The sequence below is a fragment of the Chenopodium album genome, chromosome 21 (genome assembly GCF_948465745.1).
Source record: "Chenopodium album chromosome 21, dcCheAlbu1.1, whole genome shotgun sequence".
NCBI classification, from domain to species: domain Eukaryota; kingdom Viridiplantae; phylum Streptophyta; class Magnoliopsida; order Caryophyllales; family Amaranthaceae; genus Chenopodium; species Chenopodium album.
In genome coordinates, this window is record NC_137854.1 from 25,485,229 (window position 1) to 25,505,680 (window position 20,452).

The 20,452-nt window shown below is 35.6% G+C and overlaps 1 protein-coding gene across 1 annotated transcript; it reads left to right on the top strand.

Moving 5' to 3' along the window:
• Positions 1-669: 669 nt before the first annotated feature.
• On the top strand, positions 670-17,007 carry LOC145602922 (Beta-glucosidase, GBA2 type family protein). The gene is made up of 19 exons (XM_081659066.1): positions 670-811; positions 1,127-1,237; positions 2,510-2,566; positions 2,669-2,739; positions 3,021-3,120; positions 4,853-4,923; positions 5,067-5,167; positions 5,253-5,356; positions 5,448-5,501; positions 5,604-5,659; positions 5,780-5,818; positions 6,883-7,027; positions 9,778-9,959; positions 10,040-10,107; positions 10,188-10,260; positions 10,360-10,421; positions 10,508-11,438; positions 11,782-12,072; positions 16,595-17,007. The coding sequence occupies exons 2-19, from the start codon at positions 1,130-1,132 to the stop codon at positions 16,869-16,871; spliced, it is 2,790 nt and encodes a 929-aa protein (XP_081515192.1). The 5' UTR covers positions 670-811; positions 1,127-1,129; the 3' UTR covers positions 16,872-17,007.
• The last annotated feature ends 3,445 nt before the right edge of the window (positions 17,008-20,452 follow it).

The window sequence follows — 20,452 nt, forward strand, 5'->3', positions numbered from 1 at the left end:
TGTAAATATAAAAAAAAAGTAGAGGGAATAATCTAAGTGATAACATGGCATTGAACGGGCTAAAAGACTAGATGTTGTATAAAAACTTAGTAGGTGTACATCATATTTTTCACTTAAATAATTGAGATGATTAATTGATGCAGAAGGTACTCCGTATTAATCTATTAACTATTATTAAAATAAAACATTGCTGACATCATCAACCCTTAAATTAGCATACGTGTCATTTTAATATTAAATATTTTCCCTCCATTTTCTTTAGATGATGTCCATCATTTATTTTATTTTTTTTAATCTCCATACATTTTTCTAACAAAAAAAAAAAAAAATTACCACTCTTTTTTACACAATTTTTTTTTTTTTTTTGGTGTTTAGAGAGCCACAAGGGCGGGGGTGAGAATCGATCCCAGGATCTCCTGAAATCGGGAAGGAAGCTCTAACCACTTGAGCTATCCCTCACTCTCTTTTTTACACAAATTATAAAACTTTATTTTATGCAAATTAAATTAAATCGTGCAACGCACGAGTCTAATCTAGTTTACAGCAAAAAAGGAATATTGAGAGGTTTCCTTGAATTTTTTAGACCAATAACAATAACAAAATTATTTTAAAATGATCAGAACAATTATGAAAATTGAAAACTCTTTTTTTTTTTTTTTTTTTTTTTTCCTTCAACTGAAAAGTAAAATACTCTGAAAGGGGCGGTCCTTGTTTTTCAAAAATAAAATAAATATAAGAATACTGAAAGGAAAGTATTTCTCGTTATTTCAATGTCTTCCTGAAAATTGAATTGCAGAATATTCTTTCATAGGTAAGTCAATGGATTTTGATAATTTCTTACATATTCATATTTATTTGATCACTTTTTACATACTCAGTTCAATGATTGATTTTGTTTTCAGATTTGGGGGTTATTTGAACCCATCGAACAACACGAATTTACTAAAATAAACACGATCACGATCTTCTACTTTGTTTCATTTTTTCAGAAGAAGAAAATTTAATAATTCAGAAGAAGAAAATTTAATAATTTTATCACTGTTCTATGTTTTCCTTTGGTATGAATTGAGGGTATTGATGATCTATGGTTATAGTTGTGATTTGTATATGATATTTGTTGGTGTAGAATATGGTTAACCCAGGGGAACCTGCAAAACCGAGTTGGCAGCGGAAGCTTGACCATGACGAAAAAGTTCCTTCAGAGTTCGGGCTAAGCGTCAGGGAGTGTGTTCAATTGGTGTGTTATTCAATTTCTAGTGTGCAATTTAGTTTTGTAATTAGAATTTATCTTATTGTTATTGAAACTTTTTTATTTATTTATTTATTTATTGTTGTTTTGCTGCAATTTGAGTTATTATTTGAACTATGGAGTGGAATTGAGTTTGGCATCAGCGTCTGAGATTGTTTTTAGTTAAAAAAAATCTTGAAGATCTACAACTAGTTTTGATGCGTTACTTGATTTGTTTGTTTTTAGTTTTCAACAAGCTTCACTCGTTTGTTTAGACTAGCACTATGTTTGGATAGAGAGGAATGGAGAGAAAAGAAGAGAAGAGAAGAGGAGAGATAGAAGCAAATGGAAGGAAAATAAGGGAAGAGAAAGGGAGGGGACAAACTCTCTCGTTTGAGTAAAAGATTGGGGGAAGGAAGGGAAGGAGAGGGAGGGATCCATTTTCCTTCTCTCATTAATAAGCATAATTCCTCCAAAAATTGGAGAGATTTAGAGGGAAAATGTAGCTCACCTCCCCCTTCCCTCTGGTTTCCCTTCCCTTCATTCTCTTTCCCTCCCCTTTTTTTCCTTCCTTATTTTCTATCCAAACAAAGAGTAAGAATTCTAAATCTGATTATTACGGTGTGTTTGGATTGAAGGAAATGGAGGGAAAAGAAGGGAAGGGAAATGGAGAGATTGAGTTTCTTTCATTTGGATAACAAATGAGGAAGGAAGAGAATTGGAGGGGAGAGAAATGCAGGGATTAAATTGTAGGAAATTGATCCCTCTAACAATGGAGAGATTAGGAAAGAAAACTCACCATTCTTCCCTTCCCTCCCCTCCTCTTTTCCCTCCTCCCCTTCTTTTCTTTCCCTTTTCTATAACCAAACACACTGTTAAAGCTTCACTCACCATATTCAGGGGTTTTTGAGGATAGTTTGAATTAGCTTCACTCACTAATTAATTAAATGTCCCTCTTTGATCAGGTTTCACTCGCCTAATTTAAGGGTTCTTAGGCCTAACATCACTCGTTAAACACTAATTTGGCAAATACGTCCAAACTAACAAAGAAATAAATCTAGTTTAATCAGTAAACAATCTTATTGTTATTGGGGAAGACCATGCCTTTAAATTAATCTTCTTTACCCCAATTTGTTACTTTGTGGCTATATTGGTTTCGAAATGATTAGTGCTATTAGATCTTTAACCATTGTATTAAATTAGATTATGAGTGAGGTATAACTTTTTCTTGATTTGCTCATCATTTATTTCAAGTATCACCCTTTGCATAAATTATGGCAGGCCCCTATAGGTTATAGGCTTTGGCGTCATGTTCGAGAAGAAGCTGGCAAAGGAAGGGTAATGTTGCCCTTGTTGAAAAACTTGAGTAAAGATTTGATGATGTTTTTGTGTTCACATGTCCTTTTTTGTTATTCTTTTAACTGAACCTTCTATTCTCAGGGGGCAATTATTGATCCTTTCTTTAAGCGTACTGTCACATCTGACCATGGAGTTCCCCTTGGAGGAATTGGGTAAATTTCTGATTTATTTTTAATACTAAATGTCATTAGTGATGTACCATCATTTAATCTTTACTAGACCTGCAGTTAATTCTTGAATTTTTTTTTGGAATCTTGTCATTACTTTCTTCTCATGTTGTGTTATTGTGTGACATATCAACTAAAAATCATTCCTAATGCTGTACTCTTTTCCTATGCTGAATATTATTGAATCGCCAAATTACCATCTTCTGCTCATGAAGGTAAATCATACTACCACAGCTGATTTTTCTTTGCTTTGAACCAATTTGTAGAGCCGGAAGCATAGGAAGAAGTTACAAAGGCGAGTTTCAGCGCTTGCAACTTTTTCCTAGAACATGTGAAGATAAACCTGTTTTGGCAAACCAATTTTCTGTAAGTGCTGACATCAATTTATCTGGTTTTGGTGTAGCACGTAACAGTAATTTTTTTTACTTAGAACATCTTAATCTCCTATCTGTCCATGTGACAGTTGTTTTTAATGGAAGGTTAGTTGGATTTTCTAATCTATGTATATGGTGCAAAATTTGCCTTTCACGATCACATCGAGTTTGTGAAAATAAAGCTGTAATGCTACTGAACTGTAAAACTGATTTAATTTGGCATCCAATGTGGTCTTGATTCTTCTTTATGATAAAGTAATGCTTTGCATATTTTAGTGGTGTGTAGCTAGTATGGTGCAGAATATGCCTTTCATGTTCACATTGAGTTTGTGAAAATAAAGCTGTAATGCTACTGAACTGTAATACTGATATAGTTTGGCCTCCAATGTGGTCTTAATTCTTCTTTTTGATAAAGTAATACTTTGTATATGTTAGTGGTGTGTAGCTAGTATGGACTTATTGCCGTTGTAGGCTACATACATGCCAAATTTAGTGTTCATACGTGATGTTGTTTAGCCAACAAGTTTGCAAATAAATTTCTTAAATGGATCTTAGTTTCAGTTGTTTTTGCGTTTTTTGAATCAACAATTCTTATTTATCAAAGAAAAAGATTTTCCCAATCAAGTGAAATGTAACATAACCAGATTAATTGATGGATAATCAATCAAATTTATCCCCCTTCCAAGACACTATCATTGATTTTTGTGTTTTGATAAAAATAAGGAAATAAACAATCATAATGTTTTAAGTGGACATGGCTTCAATCGCTAATCTGTCACAAAGTTTGGTTATAGATTATTCACCACAAAGAATAAGGCTTTTTGTCAAAGGAACACTCACAAAGATGCAAGTGGAGAGTGAAATTTTAATGTATTCATGATTCATTAAGTTAATACAAAACATATCTCTCCTTTTATATGTGGCTACCATAACACTTATCAATTTTTTTTAAGAGCCCTTGGATTACAATCAAATGGTTATGATCAACTTCATTATAAACATTGAATGTAAAAAAATTTCGTAATAAGGGATATTTCCCAACCCTAGGACCAAGACAAGCAAAAAAACTTGAATTATACAGTGAAACCATCAAAAATTAGCTTCACCAAAGGTGAAGTCGTTCAATTATGTGGGCAAAGGATGAAGTTTTTCCTCACACACTAATATTGAGGTCTCACCACTATTCCCTGACCTTCTTATGAACCCTTATTCATGTTATAGAGTAGGATAATCATCCAAATAGCTGTTTGGGCAAAAATCAACGTTGGAAACCAGGTCAAATATTCATTATATAATCTATGTGTTTCTTGGATGCTATCACGTCAATGAACTAATGAACTGAGTTTGCTAATCAAGTGAAACATTGCATTACCAAAGAAATTAATTTTTAACGGCGAGATATTCTGATGACAAGCTAGAATAATATTCTGATGACAAGTTAGAATAAAGTCCTTTTATTTCCTGAATTATCCTATAGGCTTACAATATGTTTTTTGTGCTAATTATAATCATGTTGCAGTTTTTGAATTATAAAAGATCTGCGTTATATTCAGTCTCTCATTAAACTTTATCAAATCATTTTGCTGGACATACCCTCGCTATCTAGCTCACCTTTAAATTTAATTGGTGCTATGGCTCTGAAGGTGTGTTGTTTGAGGAACAACAGCTATGTTTTGACGAATTCTTTATTATTACTATAATACTGCAACTCTCCCTTTTTGTAGGTTTTTGTTTCTCGTCCAAATGGTGAAAAATACTCTTCTGTGCTATGTCCGCCAAATCCTGAGATGCTCAAGTATGTATATTTCCACGTGTTTACTCTATTTATTTCTGATTCTTTAAAATTCTAGAAATTGCTATTAATTGCATTGGGAATTAAGTACATAATGTCAATTTGATGCTGTGGCTGCAATTAAGATCACTTCTGGGCTGAAACAGGGGAACCAGTGCAAGCGGTATTGGTAGTTGGGATTGGAATTTAAAAGGAAATAATTCTACTTATTATGCTCTTTATCCAAGGTCTTGGACTGTATATGATGGTAATATTTGCTTGATCTTCAACTTTGTAGCTTTGATAAGAATCTTTCTGTTGCATCTGGTCTCATCGGTGGTCTTTGACTGCAGGTGAACCTGACCCGACGCTAAGTATTGTTTGTCGTCAACTTTCACCTATCATTCCCCACAATTATAAGGAGAGCAGCTTTCCTGTAGCAGTATTTACTTTCACGGTACAATTACTGGTCTTATAGCTTTACTAGTCCAGGTTCATAGTATTGTGTACAGGCATCTTTTTTATCCAAAAACTCAAATTTGCTGCAGCTATCAAACTTTGGAAGTACAGAAGCGGAAGTTAGCTTGCTTTTCACTTGGACGGTGCGTTATGAACTTACCTATCATGCCTTTTCATATTAAAAGTTCTAAGTTGTTTGTTATTTCTTATGTTGTACATAAATAATAGTCTTGATCAACTTTCAGAATTCCGTGGGTGGAAATTCTGGATCTAGCGGTAATCACTACAATTCAAAAATCATGTAAGAGTATCTAGTGATTTCAGCTCATAGTCTCTTGTATTTGTTATTCTTGTATCTATTTTGACGACACGTATTATTTTTATCTAATTATCTGACATAAAAGGCCATATATAATATCAGGATGAAGGATGGCACACGTGGTGTAGTTTTACATCATAAGTAAGTGACTCTACTTTTTTCTACAAGCCTACAATCTTATCTATTCTAAGTAAAGCTTTCCAACGTGTTATATTTTTGTTAAGAAAACATGCTATCTCTAATTCTCTGTTTCTTATACCTTTTAATATGTAAGAAGACTCTGAAAACACAACGCTTAACTGATTACGACGAGCAAGTAATTGGATGTCAAATCATATTGCATATTAGCTTACAAGTGTTAGCCGAAAAGAATAAAAGTGTAATCAAAGGTTGATAATGTAAAAAACAAAGTGTTTTCAAAAGTTGTTAATTTAAAAAACATTAGAGAAGGCACCCCCTCCAGTTTATTCTATCCGACTGCTTCACTTAAAATTTTGGTTCATAATTTCTGTTTATGTAGAATATTATTAGTGCAATAGTTTGCTAGTTTAACAAATGCACTTTAATATGGATCTTTAAATTCCATCGCTGCACAATACCTAAGAAGTTCGTATTGTGTGTGCTTAACCTTAAAATATATGTGAACTAGTTTAGGTCCCGTGCCATGCACGGTGTTTTAAAAAATAGTAGCAACTTTTTTATAGAAATTGTTATTTTACAAAAATTAAAAAAAAAAACTAAAAACAAATAATAAATATGTACACTACTTTGATGTGAATTCTAATTAATAAGTATACACACTATTTTTATTAGGAAAAACATATGAATACTTTCTTAAAGTTTATTATGTTCATATTATCTAGTAAAGTCATAAATGTTTGTGTGGGTATATCAAATATTTTTTATTTAAAGAAATTATCTTTGTTACTAACCTATAAAGTTTTTATACTATAATTGAATTTTTTTCAACAAAAAAAAAAAAAAGAAAAAAAAAAAAAACTACTAAGGACACAACAGGAAATGACACGTGTCATTGCTAGTGTGTCTTTAGTATATAGTTATTGATTGATGATGGTAGTAGACTAATTGTAAATTTCTGAAATATCTATATGTAAGCAATTAATAGACCATTCCACATTTTTTGTAAATTGTAAAAAATTGCTTTTTTGATATACTCATCAGTTTTGAAACCTCATATGACACAGAACAGCAAATGAAAATCCCTCCATCTCCTTTGCCATTGCCGCTGAGGACAAAGATGGGGTTCATGTCTCAGAGTGTCCTTGCTTTGTTATTTCTGGAGATTCAGAAGGTATTACGGCGGAGGATATGTGGAAAGAGATTAAAGAGGTTAGTTCCTTATTGATGTGTAACCTTCACCGAGACAATCAATATTCAGAGGACCAAAGATATAAGCAGAATATATATACTTAGTTCACTAATTAATTAGTTTAATAAAGTGATGACACTTAGTCTTAATCTCAATACTGCTCACAAAATTTGATTACATATTGATTAACCCACAAAAATTAAGACTTTTTCACAAATGAAAGCTCACAAATATGCCTATGGAGACAGAAATCTTATGTATTCATAGATCATCAAATTTACGCTTACAAAGCATTTTTCCTCTCGTTATAGGTGCCTTTTATTATCCAAATGGAAGAACCTTAGCATTCTATTTGAATAATCAAGATCAATTAGTTAAATACCAAAAGTACAAAAACTGCTGAAAATTCGCAGAATTTCCACACCAAGCAATGGTCCCCTAAGTGTGTTGAGGTGTTTGTGAAAGCTAAAATTTGAAAAAAAAAAAAAAAAACAATCCCTGAAGCAAGGGTAGTCCTACATTTGCTCGAGGCCTGGGCAACCCTTTTATTCCTGCCAGCTTAATTTGTAGCGCTCATAACTCCATTTTTTGACCAAATTGAGCTTATGATCTTCCAATCGAAAGCTGTTCAATTTTCACTGTGAAAGGATTTGTAACAAACCAATTATTGTTGTCTGAAGTTGAGCCTCTCACAAATGACCAACCACTTGTGTATGTTTTAACTCTTATAGTCTTATATGTTTACATACATAACCACCATCAAAGGTAATCTTAGGACACTAAAGTCACCCTTATTCACCAAAGCTACGTCATAAAGCAGCCAACTAAATTGTTTTTATAAAATATATAACACCATTTAGAAACTAGGTCTAACATCACAATCTATGCTTTAAGGATGGTCCCACTTTCTTTTATCTTGCCCATTTTATTATGAGACAACAACTTCTTTTGCTGTGGGATACCAGAATGGTCCCCTCTGATGCTTAATTTAGTATGGATTTGAAATATTTTTAGAGAGAAGGGAGAGGAATTTTGTATCTAATTCAGGTGGGTAGAAAGCTGTTCTGGAGCATTTATAGCACATCACTGGGTCTAATGCTCCCAGGAGGCGACCTAATTCTCTGCGTTATGGTTGATGGACTATTCCTGAGAGACTCGTTAGGGCTGGACTCCTGAAGCCCAATTATCAGAGGAATAAATGTTGTCATTCCTCTGATTTTCTATGACATTTCCCTTGGGATTTCTAAGTGTTATGTGCATGTGTTGAGTTGTAATTGGAGATGCTTGTGGTCATTATTCCCTTCATCACCTCTGATTTCATGCATATCAATGGTAAAGACCTCTATGATAATTTGGTTTACATTCTGAGGATTGTAATATTTCATATTTTTCCCTTACTTGCTTGCATAATTGTGCCAGAGTGCTAGTTGTCACTTGTCATGCTATGCTGTTCCTGCTATGAGAGTTTGCAAATGTCATGTATCTAAATCCCTTGTTTATTCAAGTATTCAGAAATTTAAATATCTTTGAATAGATCTAATATATGGGTATCTTTTGATTTAGTGTAACCACTATTTCAACTAGTTTACGGTTTTGCGCAATCTTGAAACAAACGAATTGAATCTTTAACGTCTCATAGATCATGCCTAATTTTAGTGTTCAAGAAATACTCCTAATCCACTCGTGAAGTTAGTTTAGCAGTTAGGAGCTTATAAGTTTTACAATTGTGTTTTAATGGTTTGGTCCACAAAATTTATTGTAACTTTTTAGCTCTAAATCACTATGCACAAAATGACAAAGCAATTAGGCCCAACTATGCACATAGTCTTGGACTTAGGTGAATGGATTAACATCAATCTACAACATGCACTATGCAAAAAGTCTAAGGCTTGTGGGCTATGAAAACCATGAGCTTATGTAGTAGACTAAAGACTGATTGTATGAAACAGGACATTATAACAGTGAACGCAAGTCGAAAGCTTGACTCAAACAAATTTACAAAACTTGCAAAAGGGTAGTAGATTAAGCCTACAAATCTTTTATTAGAAACTTGAGGCTGCCGCTCTATATTTCCAAATAACACAATTCATCCCTAAACCCTAAACCCTAAACCCCATCAAGGCTAGTCCCCCTATATATACTGCAATAATACTACAAAAAGTACTCTTAACATTAATGACTATTTGTCCCTTGCCGATTAAGTATTCAGAGCTCAGTTTGTCACTCCTCCTAGTGCTTCATGAATTGCTTCTGCTCTCTTCCCCTTTTGCTGATTCTGCTCTTGTCCTCTTCCCCCTTTTTGGCGATTCTGCTCTTATTCTCTTCCCCTTTTTGGTAATTCTGTGCTGCTGCTTGCCCCCCCCCCCCCCCCCCCCCCCGCCTTTTCCTTGTTTCTGTTGTGCCTTCCTGTGTGACCCCGTAAGGGTGGCCGAGGTGGTCTCAGGTCACCCGGATCCATCACAGCTTATTGACAAGCTAAACTAGAATGCAATTAGGATTCAGCAAACAGGGATTAGTTGAGCTGTTTAACAAGCCCATGGTACACAAGAAATCTTTTCTTAGAAGCAAACAAATTGAAGCTCATTGAGTTCAAAACCAAAGTAATGAATTCTGCCATAGTTGTTGCCTTTGAATCCATGGAGTTTGTAGCATGTGTTTGCCTCTCTTTTCTAATATTCTTGAATAAAACTAATGGGGTGTCTATTGAGTAGTCTGGATTGTATGGGCTCTTTACTACTGTTGTGTGCTGAGTCTTGTTCTCTTGATTTAGCATGGATCCTTTGATAACCTCAACTGTCCAGAGACATCGGCTCCATCAAAGCCATCTTCTAGTATTGGAGCAGCAGTTGCAGCTTCAACTATTGTACCATCAGGATCTACACGTACTCTCACATTTTCATTATCATGGGATTGCCCTGAGGTGACATTTTCGAAAGGAAGAACATACCACCGGTAAGTGTAAAGACTCATAGGATATCTTTGACTGTGATCATGCTTAGACTTTGTCTTATTCTCTATTATGACTGGTTCAGGCGGTATACGAAGTTTTATGGCACTTCTGGTAACGCAGCGGCAAATATCGCACATGATGCTATAGTTGGTAAGTAATGTAATTTTGAACATCATGATCGATTGAGTTATCTCACCTGAGACAATGCTTTTGGTTCCTATCCTATGTAGATAATCAGCGTTGGGAGTCTCAAATTGAAGCATGGCAGGGACCTATACTTGAAGACAAGCGATTTCCAGAATGGTGAGTCTGGAACTGCAATTTTGCACTTGTGTTGGGTGTTGTTACTAGTATGCATTTCTTTTTACCATGTGACTTTATTTTTTTTATTTGTTTTGTCAGGTATCCCGTTACTCTTTTTAATGAGCTTTATTACCTTAATGCTGGGGGAACTGTGTGGACAGGTTTGAAATTGGCTTTGTGACTTCAATCTTTGTAGTCAGTATTGTTTGGTGAATTTGACATAAACAATTATATACATTAATTGCAGATGGCTCTCCTCCACTGCAGACTACAGTGACTATACAGGAAAAAGAATTTTCACTTGAGAAGTCTAACTCTGAATTTGTAAACACTGCCACCAATATCACGACACAAAATGATACGGCTGTAAATATCCTCGAGAAAATGACTTTGATACTTCAGCAAACGCATATAGCAGCTAATTCTAATTCTGCTTTTGGTCCCAATTTGATTTTAGAAGGGGAGGAAAACATTGGTCAATTTCTTTACTATGAAGGCATTGAGTATCACATGTGGAACACATATGATGTTCATTTTTATGCATCGTTTTCTTTGGTGATGCTGTTTCCAGAGCTTGAACTTAGCATCCAGAGAGACTTTGCTGCAGCAGTTCTACTGCATGATCCTAGTAAAATGAAACTTCTCCATGACGGGAAATGGGCATCAAGGAAAGTTCTTGGTGCTGTTCCACATGATATTGGGCTTAATGACCCATGGTTTGAAGTGAATGCTTACAACCTCCATAACACTGACCGATGGAAAGATTTAAACCCAAAATTTGTTCTCCAGGTTTACAGGGATGTCGTAGCCACAGGTGACAAGAAATTCGCACAAGCTGTTTGGCCTTCTGTTTATGTGGCGATGGCCTATATGGATCAATTTGACAAGGATGGGGATGGTATGATTGAAAATGATGGATTTCCTGATCAGACGTATGACACATGGTCAGTCTCCGGTGTGAGTGCATATTGTGGAGGGCTGTGGGTTGCAGCACTTGAAGCAGCTTCAGCCCTAGCTCGTGAAGTTGGTGATAAGGGCTCACAGGATTATTTTTGGTTTAAATTTCAGAAAGCAAAGGCTGTTTATCTGAAGTTATGGAATGGTTCATATTTCAATTATGACAGCAGTGGTGGTAGTAATAGCGCATCTATCCAAGCTGATCAATTGGCTGGACAATGGTATGCTCTAACTAATTTGTATCTTGAAACATAGATACAGCTCATGAATTAGAGGATTTAATCTCTGAATATTCTATAAGAACAGTTGCAGTGGGATTTTTCATTTTACTCTGCACCAACTATCCTTTGGTTTAGAAACCAAGTATTAAGCAAACAACTTTTTTGGATGAATTCTTTTGTTACTTTCCAAAAATGTTTGGGCAGTTATTTTAAGGCAGAGTAGAAAAGTTTCCAAATCGGCCTGTGTATCCATCATGATAATGACGATGATTCTTTATAATATAGTTTCTTTTCTTCTTACTTGCAAGAGAATTGTGTAAATAAAGCTCACTTCTGGTTGCAGGTATGCTCGAGCATGTGGTCTAACACCAATCGTTGACGAGGAAAAGGCAAAATGTGCCCTTGCCAGTATTTTTGAGTTTAATGTGATGAAAGTAAAGGAGGGGCGACGAGGGGCTGTCAATGGAATGCTTCCTGATGGAAATGTTGACTTGTCATCAATGCAGTCAAGAGAGATATGGTCTGGTGTTACTTATGCCCTTGCTGCCACCATGATTCAAGAAGGATTACTGGATATGGGTCTTCAGACTGCATATGGTGTTTTTGAAGCCGTTTGGTCACAAAAAGGACTTGGGTGAGTTTTCTTACTGTTGCTTGTTTTTCTCTATATTTGTTTGTCATAATAGACATAGACTCATCCCACATCATGATATGTTTGACGTTTCTGCAAGTATAAATGTGAAGTCCACATGGGTGCATTTAGAAGGGCGTTAAATAACTGCCTTGCACTTCTAATTGGAATTCTGAACAATGTTTTGTGATTTCTACTATTAGAATAGTGATTTAGGCATCAAATTCTATATGGAGTTATCAAGAACGGAATTACAAAAATTTCAGTTATTACTACTATAATCCTGATGTTGTGAATCTAGTTCCAGGTAAAAAATTTGAATGTAGTAATTGCAATGCATAAAAAGTTAAAAAGGTTGTTAATGCTGAGGGTTGTGGTGCAACTCAATTTTTTTGACCAAGAATGGAGCAATTTTATGTCATTTTATTTTTTATAAAGAAGAGGTGATAAATCTCATAAGGGAGTTTTTATTGAATGCTAGGGCATAGAGTTCCTTTAGACCTAAGTATTTTGTAAAACAGATGGTTTTTATTTTTTATTTTTTTATTTTAATGTAGAACCATATTCATTGTCCCAATTCAAGATGTTTTGGAGGCTTAGTTTACTCTTTATATGTTGACTGAAGTATCACAAGATATACACAAATCTAAAGTTGACCTTCCTCGTATCCTCAGCATAAACTATCCGGAAAATTACCTCCGATGACTTGAGCTCTTGGTCATTTACAATTAGACTCTTGGCATTATGATAAAATCAACATAGTTCCCCGTTTTCTAAGAGATTGTAGTTTCGGTTATTGGAGGTTTTCCTAAAATCTAACGTCCCATAGGATAAGCCACTAGAAACCTTTTTTTTTTTTTTTTTTTTTGTTGTTGTTGTGTGAGTTTTTATTTTTTTATTTATTTTTTTGAATATTGAAACTAATATTCCCATTTTTGCCTCATCTTCTCAAAACAATCCCACTTTTGAGTCTTTAGGAAATATTCCTACCTTAACAACTAAAAAACAAACCAGTTTGTGAAATAGGTAACTTGTGGATTCTAACCCTTGTTTAGTCAAGTTTTTAGATAACCCACAATCTTGAAGGATTTCTTTAAGATTGAATATAGACGAACCGATATTTCTCCTTATAAGATCACTTCTGAAACTTATCATTCGAATCCCCAAATTAATTAACCCACTTCTGGACGCTACTTATTTTGAGATTAAACTCTTAGCCTACTCCTAGAAACTAAGTGCTTAATGTTCTAATCTTCAACCAACTCCTTGAATTGAAAACTAGCAAAAACGTTTAAGCAAAAAACTAAACAATGAATTTATATTCAAATGAAATTTTTGTGTATTTGTTGTGTGTCTTACAAAACCACAAAAATCCCCTATTTATAGACTACGGACTAACTAATCCAAAGTCTAATAGGACTAGGACAAGCCCCTAGCCTTTAGCTCCAAGTAATCTAAATAGAATAGGAAAACTAGTTCTACTTAGATTAAGAAACTAGTGGTAAGGCTAGTTTAACTTAGGGCTTGTTCTGATTGATTGACTGAAATCACGAGCCGAGCCCTTAGTTTATATTTCCTAAAACAAATCCTAATCAACTAAGGAAACCTATTAAGCTAAAACAACAGAAAATAAAAGGAATCCTAAGTGCTTAAACCAAGAAAAAACCTTTCAAGTGAATGACAAAAACTTGCAAGCAAAAACTCAAGAAAATCTAAGTATGAAAAATAATTCATTTCATATCGCCTCCTCAAGGCCACCACACGTGTCGCCACCTATGACACACGCCTCACTGGCGTGTAGGTGGGTTCAGGAAGCCGACGCGTTGGTCCCAAGTCAGCGCGTGAACACTGTCATCGCCGCCAGAAGTGGCTGTTTATCTCTTTCCTAGGTGATCAAGCTTTCTTCTTTCTCAATTGATCTATTGAACATTTCCTTGTTTATTTCCTTGCTTGGGCAGCCTATTATGAAGCTATTTAGACCCTCTAAAAGTACATAAGATCCTTCACAAGAATTAGCCTCTCGATACACATCATGTATTAAAAGGTAATATGACACACATCACCATCTAGTTGAGTTTTTTAAAAAAAATTTTAGAAAAATAAAGGAATTAAATTAAAAAAAAATTCGAAAACCCATCTTCTTCCTTCCCTTACCAGAGCCCCGTCCCTCGCCGCCGAATTCACCGGACCAACCACTCACCTGAAAAACCGGATCCAACTGCTCTCTTCCTCGATTCCCTCCCTTTCCCGCTTGGTTAATTAAATTCCACCTCCAGGTACCCAGCTGCCACCAAACCCGAAACCCAGCTACCACCAACAAACACCATTAAATCATTACCAGCAACTCACCACTAATAACAATTCGACTCCCGAGTGACGATCACAACACCTCCGTCACTCGCAATCAGAAATTAGCCAACCCTAGTTCCTTCGCAACCCCGTTTTCTCTCTCCGACCACCGCTTTCTCTCTCCTCTACTTTTGTCCCCTCGCTTCTCTTCGTGGATGTGGCTGAGTTAGTTGTGGTGTTTGGTGATGCAAGAGGGGAAGTAGAAGAGTTTGGGATGGGAGATATCAGGTACAGGGTGGCCTTGGGATTGTGTTTGTTCAGGGTCTTTGGTGGGTGGTGGCTCAAGTGGCAAGGGGCGGGGGTTTGTGGGCAGCAAAAAAGGTTGAAGGTATAAAGGCTTGTTTTGAGAATATGGGGTGTTAAGGTGGGATTATTTCCACAATACGTAAAGGTGGGATTGTTTTGAGAATATGGGGTGTTAAGGTGGGATTATTTCCACAATACGTGAAGGTGGGATTGTTTTGAAAAGATGAGGCAAATGTGGGATTATTAGTTTCAATTTTTTCTATTTTTTTAAAAAATAAATAAAAGTTTTAATGTGTTTTTTGGTGGCAGTATCTAAAGCCATTTTCTAATTTAGGCAAAAACTCTCTTTATGTCTAGCATTTGTAGGGCTTTTTGTCTCTAGTTGTAGCTTGTAAGATTTTCTCTTCACTCCTAGATAAAAAGCTATTACTTATGATTCTTAAAGAGACTAAACACTCAAAAACCAGTAGAATAAGGTAATACAAACCTCGTATGAACGAATTTGTGTTGTTCGGTTGACAAAATTGTAAGTTATGGAGCCTTTCAAGGTCTTGCTCCCAAAATAACTAGGGTAATTGAACAATACAATTGAGTTCCAAAACTCGCATTGCATTTGGTCATCAATGGCTAGTGGTGACCCTCTTGATCGCTAATTATGAGAACACCAAGGCAATTAATGGCTATGGGTTTCACACCATGTGAGAAGTCAAAGACATAAAAGCTATCTATTGAATTTCAATAACTTAGTTTTGTTTTACTTGGGTTTCCAATTCAATCTTATAATACTTGTATATATTATTCTAACAATAAATGAGATTATCTAAACTTAGTCTATACTTTATTAGTATTTAATAACATAAACCGTAGATAACATATGTCTAAACTTAGTCTTTACTTATTACTCCCTCCGTCCCCCTTTTGATAGTCCCTTATGGGCATTTTTTATGGGAATTAATAAACACAAATAAGAATAGTAAAACTATATTGAAAAAGTAAATTAACTTAGGATATGTAAAAAAGTAGAGAGAGAAAGTATTAAAAGTACATGGGAAAACAAAATTGACATGGGAAATTTAAATTTGCACAAGTATTGTTGCAAATTTAAGGGAATTTTGGTAAAAAAAATTAATATTAATGCTTGTTGGAAAAAGCAAATGGGGTGAATATTTTAGGATTAAAATTTGTCCATAAAGGACTATCAAAAGGGGATGGAGGGAGTAGTATTTAAAAAAAAAAACTTATTCATAATTCACTATATGTATGTAATATTTTAATCATATTTTAATACAAAAAACCTATGTTACTCGGACTCGGGTACCCATGTCCAACACGAGTACGTGTCTAAGTGTCCGACTCGGCTATTTTGTGAAAAAATTCTATGATTTTCAACTAAAATGAAGTGTCCATGTGTCATACCCATGTCCGAGGGTTGAGGGTCCGACACGGGTACTTGAGGTAAAATGAAGAGTTCGAGTAACATAGCAAAAAACTATTTATGGGTGCATTTCCATTGTCACTTCCTCTTCCTTTTTAATTTTAAACGTTTCACTTTTCTTAAGGACAAAAATGTAGTAAATTAAAACGAAATCAATCATTCAATCAAAGCCTTAATCCCATGGAATAGCAAAACATTTTTTTTTTCCTATTTTTACTATTACAATCAATCGCACGGGCCAAAATGCTAGTTATCCTTAGAATAGCATGAAGTTACTGATTCTTTTAAAAGGAATAATTGTATTAATAATCTCAATAACTACCAAGTTTTGAATGGTCAAATTATGAACTTAATACATGTTTCCTGAGCCTGGCTGCAGTCATGAGCAAGATCTTGCCGTTGTAGCCTGTTACAGGCTTTCAACAATCAACTTACTAATGAACAAAATTTTGAAAATATGCTCTTTGTTTTAAACTTTAATTCTTGCTATGGTAGGTACTCCTTTCAAACTCCAGAAGCTTGGAATACAAATGATCAGTACAGGGCGCTCTGCTATATGCGCCCGTTGGCTATATGGGCAATTCAATGGGCATTATGCCGACCAGAGCCCTTTGAGTCGGAAACACAACCAGAATTGAACAAAGAATGTTTGGCTATATGTCACTTAGGATTCTCAAAAGTTGCTCGTCTTTTGAAGTTACCGGAAGAGGTAGCTTCCACAAGTCTAGTGCAGGTTCTTTATGATAAAACTTGCAGGAAGATGTGGAATTGATTACATATTATTTTCAGGGATTCATTTCTTGGTTTTTCCCATTATTATTGTATACTTGTATTGCCAAAAGTCTTTATAGACCACTTCGTTGCAAAATTGAGTACAATTTATTTTCATTGAATAACTTCTGTGATAATTGTACATTTTTTTTAATACAAATGAAGGCAAAGCACGAAAACAAAGACAAACTAAGAAATAAAACAGGCAGGTCCACCCCAACAACATCATCCCAGAGAGATTGCTTTATTTCGATAGGAGGATCATCGAAATAAACCACTCTCTCTTCAAGACTAACCCCCAAGTTAGCCAACTTATCCTCTACCCATTACTCTCTTTAAAACAACGACTAATATTAAAGGAAAAGAACGAATTAATAAGACCATGAGCAGAATTGATAATATGCACATATTCACCCCCTAGCTTTTCCTTGCTTATGGTAGTTGCAACACAGGCTTTATTGTCCATTTGAACCGAGAGCTTCCAGATGCTTAGATCCTTTGGCATTTGAAGACCTTTTTCCAAAGCTAGAAATTCTGCTCTATACGCACAACAAATCCCATAGTTCGCAGCAAATGCTTTAACGAATTTTCCATTGCAGTCTCTCATTACTTTGCCACTGCTTGCCAAGCTAGGAGCTCCTTTTCGCAGCCTCATTAGTATTAAGGGCCATCTATTCTAATCGAGTAGCTTTCCAGCTAGCAAACCGTTCAACAACAAACTCTTTAGGATCAGAGAAGATTGACCAAGTTTCTTCAACTTGGCTGCGAATGAAGATGCCTGTATCTAGTGGGATCTTGTTTATTCTATCAAAGACCACACTATTTCTCCACTTCCAAATTCACCATAACGAAATTGCAAAACAAGTAGGCCATTTTCAAAATAAATTTGTCCTTCTGCTTCAAGATTTTTGGTAATCCAAGTACTGAGATCTCCCGTATAAAAGGACGGGTAAAGAGCAGTCCCTCCTATACTTTTCCAGATTTTTTTCGTAGCCGAGGTGTCTCGGCCGAGGTGCAGCAAGGTTTCCTCCAAGTTTAGAGAACAACAACTCCAGCGTGGATGGTCACTCAAATGCCGCTTCATTCGATTGACATTACAAAGCACCCTATCATGGAGTATTAGCCAAATAAAGGTTCGTATTCTCTGTTGAACTGGCAATTTCAATGTTAATTCTCATTTAGAATTCTTTGGAACATCGATATCATCTCTCATTAATTGAAGTGCATTGAAAAACCCCCATTTTTTTTATCCTTTCCAGAATCCCAAATCTTCAATTTCAATATTTTTAATTAAATTGTGTGCAACGATTTGTTTTAATTGAGTACTAGGAATTAGATGAGAAAATAAGTCCCACCTCCCTCCTTTTCTTTGTTCCCACATTTCCTCAACAATAGCCTCATCAATTGAGCTAGGGATTGAAGTAGTACAATAATCACGAAGAGGTTTATTTGTAGCCCAACAATGATCCCAGAATGATGTTCTACTTCCATTACCAATTGCGACCTTTGAGGCTTTTTGAAACCAATCAACATTAACCATTATGCCCCTCCACACATTAGACATATTGCTAGTTGGTTGGAACATGTCAATGTCACAACAACCCTTACTGTATTTGTGTCTTAAAACACGAGACCAAAGAGCTTCTAGTTAAGCTAAAACTCTTCAACAAAGTTTGGTTAGGAATGCAGAATTAGATTGCCTTGCTGATCGCAACCCCAAACCCCCTTTATCTCTTGGCAGTTTCAAGGTATTTTAGGAAAGCAGATGAATATTTTTCGTGTCTTCCGTCCGTCCCCAGATAAACCTTCTTGCTTTTTTGTCTATATCATCACAAACGGACCTAGGATTTTAGCCGTTTGCATAGAGTAGTTGGCCAAAGTTGTGATTATTGATTTGGTGAGAGTGATTCTTCCAGCAAGAGATAAGTACTTTGTCTTCTAGCCAGCAAGACGTCTTTCTATTTTCTCACACAAATGGGCATAGGTTTCTTTTGTTACTCTGCTAGCTAGAGTTGGCATCCCAAGATAGAGGCCTAGATCATCTGTTATATCCATTCCTAAAGCAGCACTGATTTCACCTTGCACATCAGTTTGAACATTCTAGGAAAAGTAAACTCTTGACTTAGGGGGACCAACTTTCTGGCCCGAGGCTTGACAAAAACGATCAAGCAGTCCTTAATGACAAGTGCCAATCAACTGAAGCCTCCGCAAACAAGATGAGATCATCAGCAAATAAAAGGTTGGAGAGTAAAGGGCCTCCTCTACTTGCATAGATTGGTTTCCAATTACCTTGAAAATCGCCTCTTCTATAACCTGATTGAGACGCTCCATACAAAGCACAAATAACTATGGTGAAAGAGGATCACTTTGTTGGATTCCACGAGAAGGAAAAAGGCATCCGATTTCTCACCATTCCATAAGATATGCATCGAAGGAGACGTCGCACCCTCCATGATCACCTCAATCATGATCAACGGGAACCTCATCTCTATCAAAGTATCTCAGATGAAAGCCACTTAAGCCTGTCTATTTTGATGGTTATGAACCCCCTTATGCTTTGTTTTCTTTTAATGGTATGCATGACTTCCTAAACAATCACTATATTATCAGTGATTTGTCGACCTAGAACAAAGCTAGATTGAGAGTTTGCAATGATTTTGGGAAGTATAGGTTTAATGTGATTAACAATCGCTTCAGTGATGATCTTGTAGGAAACATTGCACAACCCTATGGGTTAGAGTTGTGATGGCAGTTTAGGGTACTTAAGTTTCAGTAGAAGCATTAAATAGGTGTTATTGAGTGTGTTTGGCAAACTCCTCCCCTCTAATGCTGCAATCACAATTGAATAGACATTAGGAGCAACAATATCCCAGTTTTTTTGATAGATTAAAGCCTGAAAGCCATCTGGACCAAGTTCCTTGAGAGCCCTCATGATGTCAATCACGTAGTCAATATAACTCTTGGTGTATCGCCTGCAAACTCTATCCCAATTTTCCTGAGAAAAAAGAGGGCATATACTTGATGGATAGTATACACCCCCGTTGTCTCCTTCATCAGTAAATAAGGTAGAGAAAAAATTTACCACCATTTTCTTGACTTGATCCTTGTCATTGACCCACAACCCATAATCGTCTTTAATTAACACAATGTTATTGAAAGGATTACCAATGTGCTAGCAAGTACATGATTAACGACAATTAACAACAACGAAGAACGAAAGCAAGTAAAGCAAAGAAACAAGAACGAATTTACCGTGGGAACCCGAGTGCCGGGAGGAAACCCACCAATCCACTAGAGTAACTTGATGATGATGATTACAAGCTCTCAATACACCATGAAAGCTCACACCTCTCTTAATTCACTCTCTTAAACCCTAAGAAGATGAACTAATCTCAAGAGGCTTTTTCTCTCTCTTTAATTTAACATCATAACCTAATTAATGACATACATGAGTATATATAGTCCAAATACAAGGCAAATAATCCAAGGGCTAAGATTATAAGTTAATAGCAAAGGAGAAATCAAGACCGTAAAACCGAAGCTCAAGCGTGAAAAAACAGAGCCCCGTGAAACCCAGTGGAG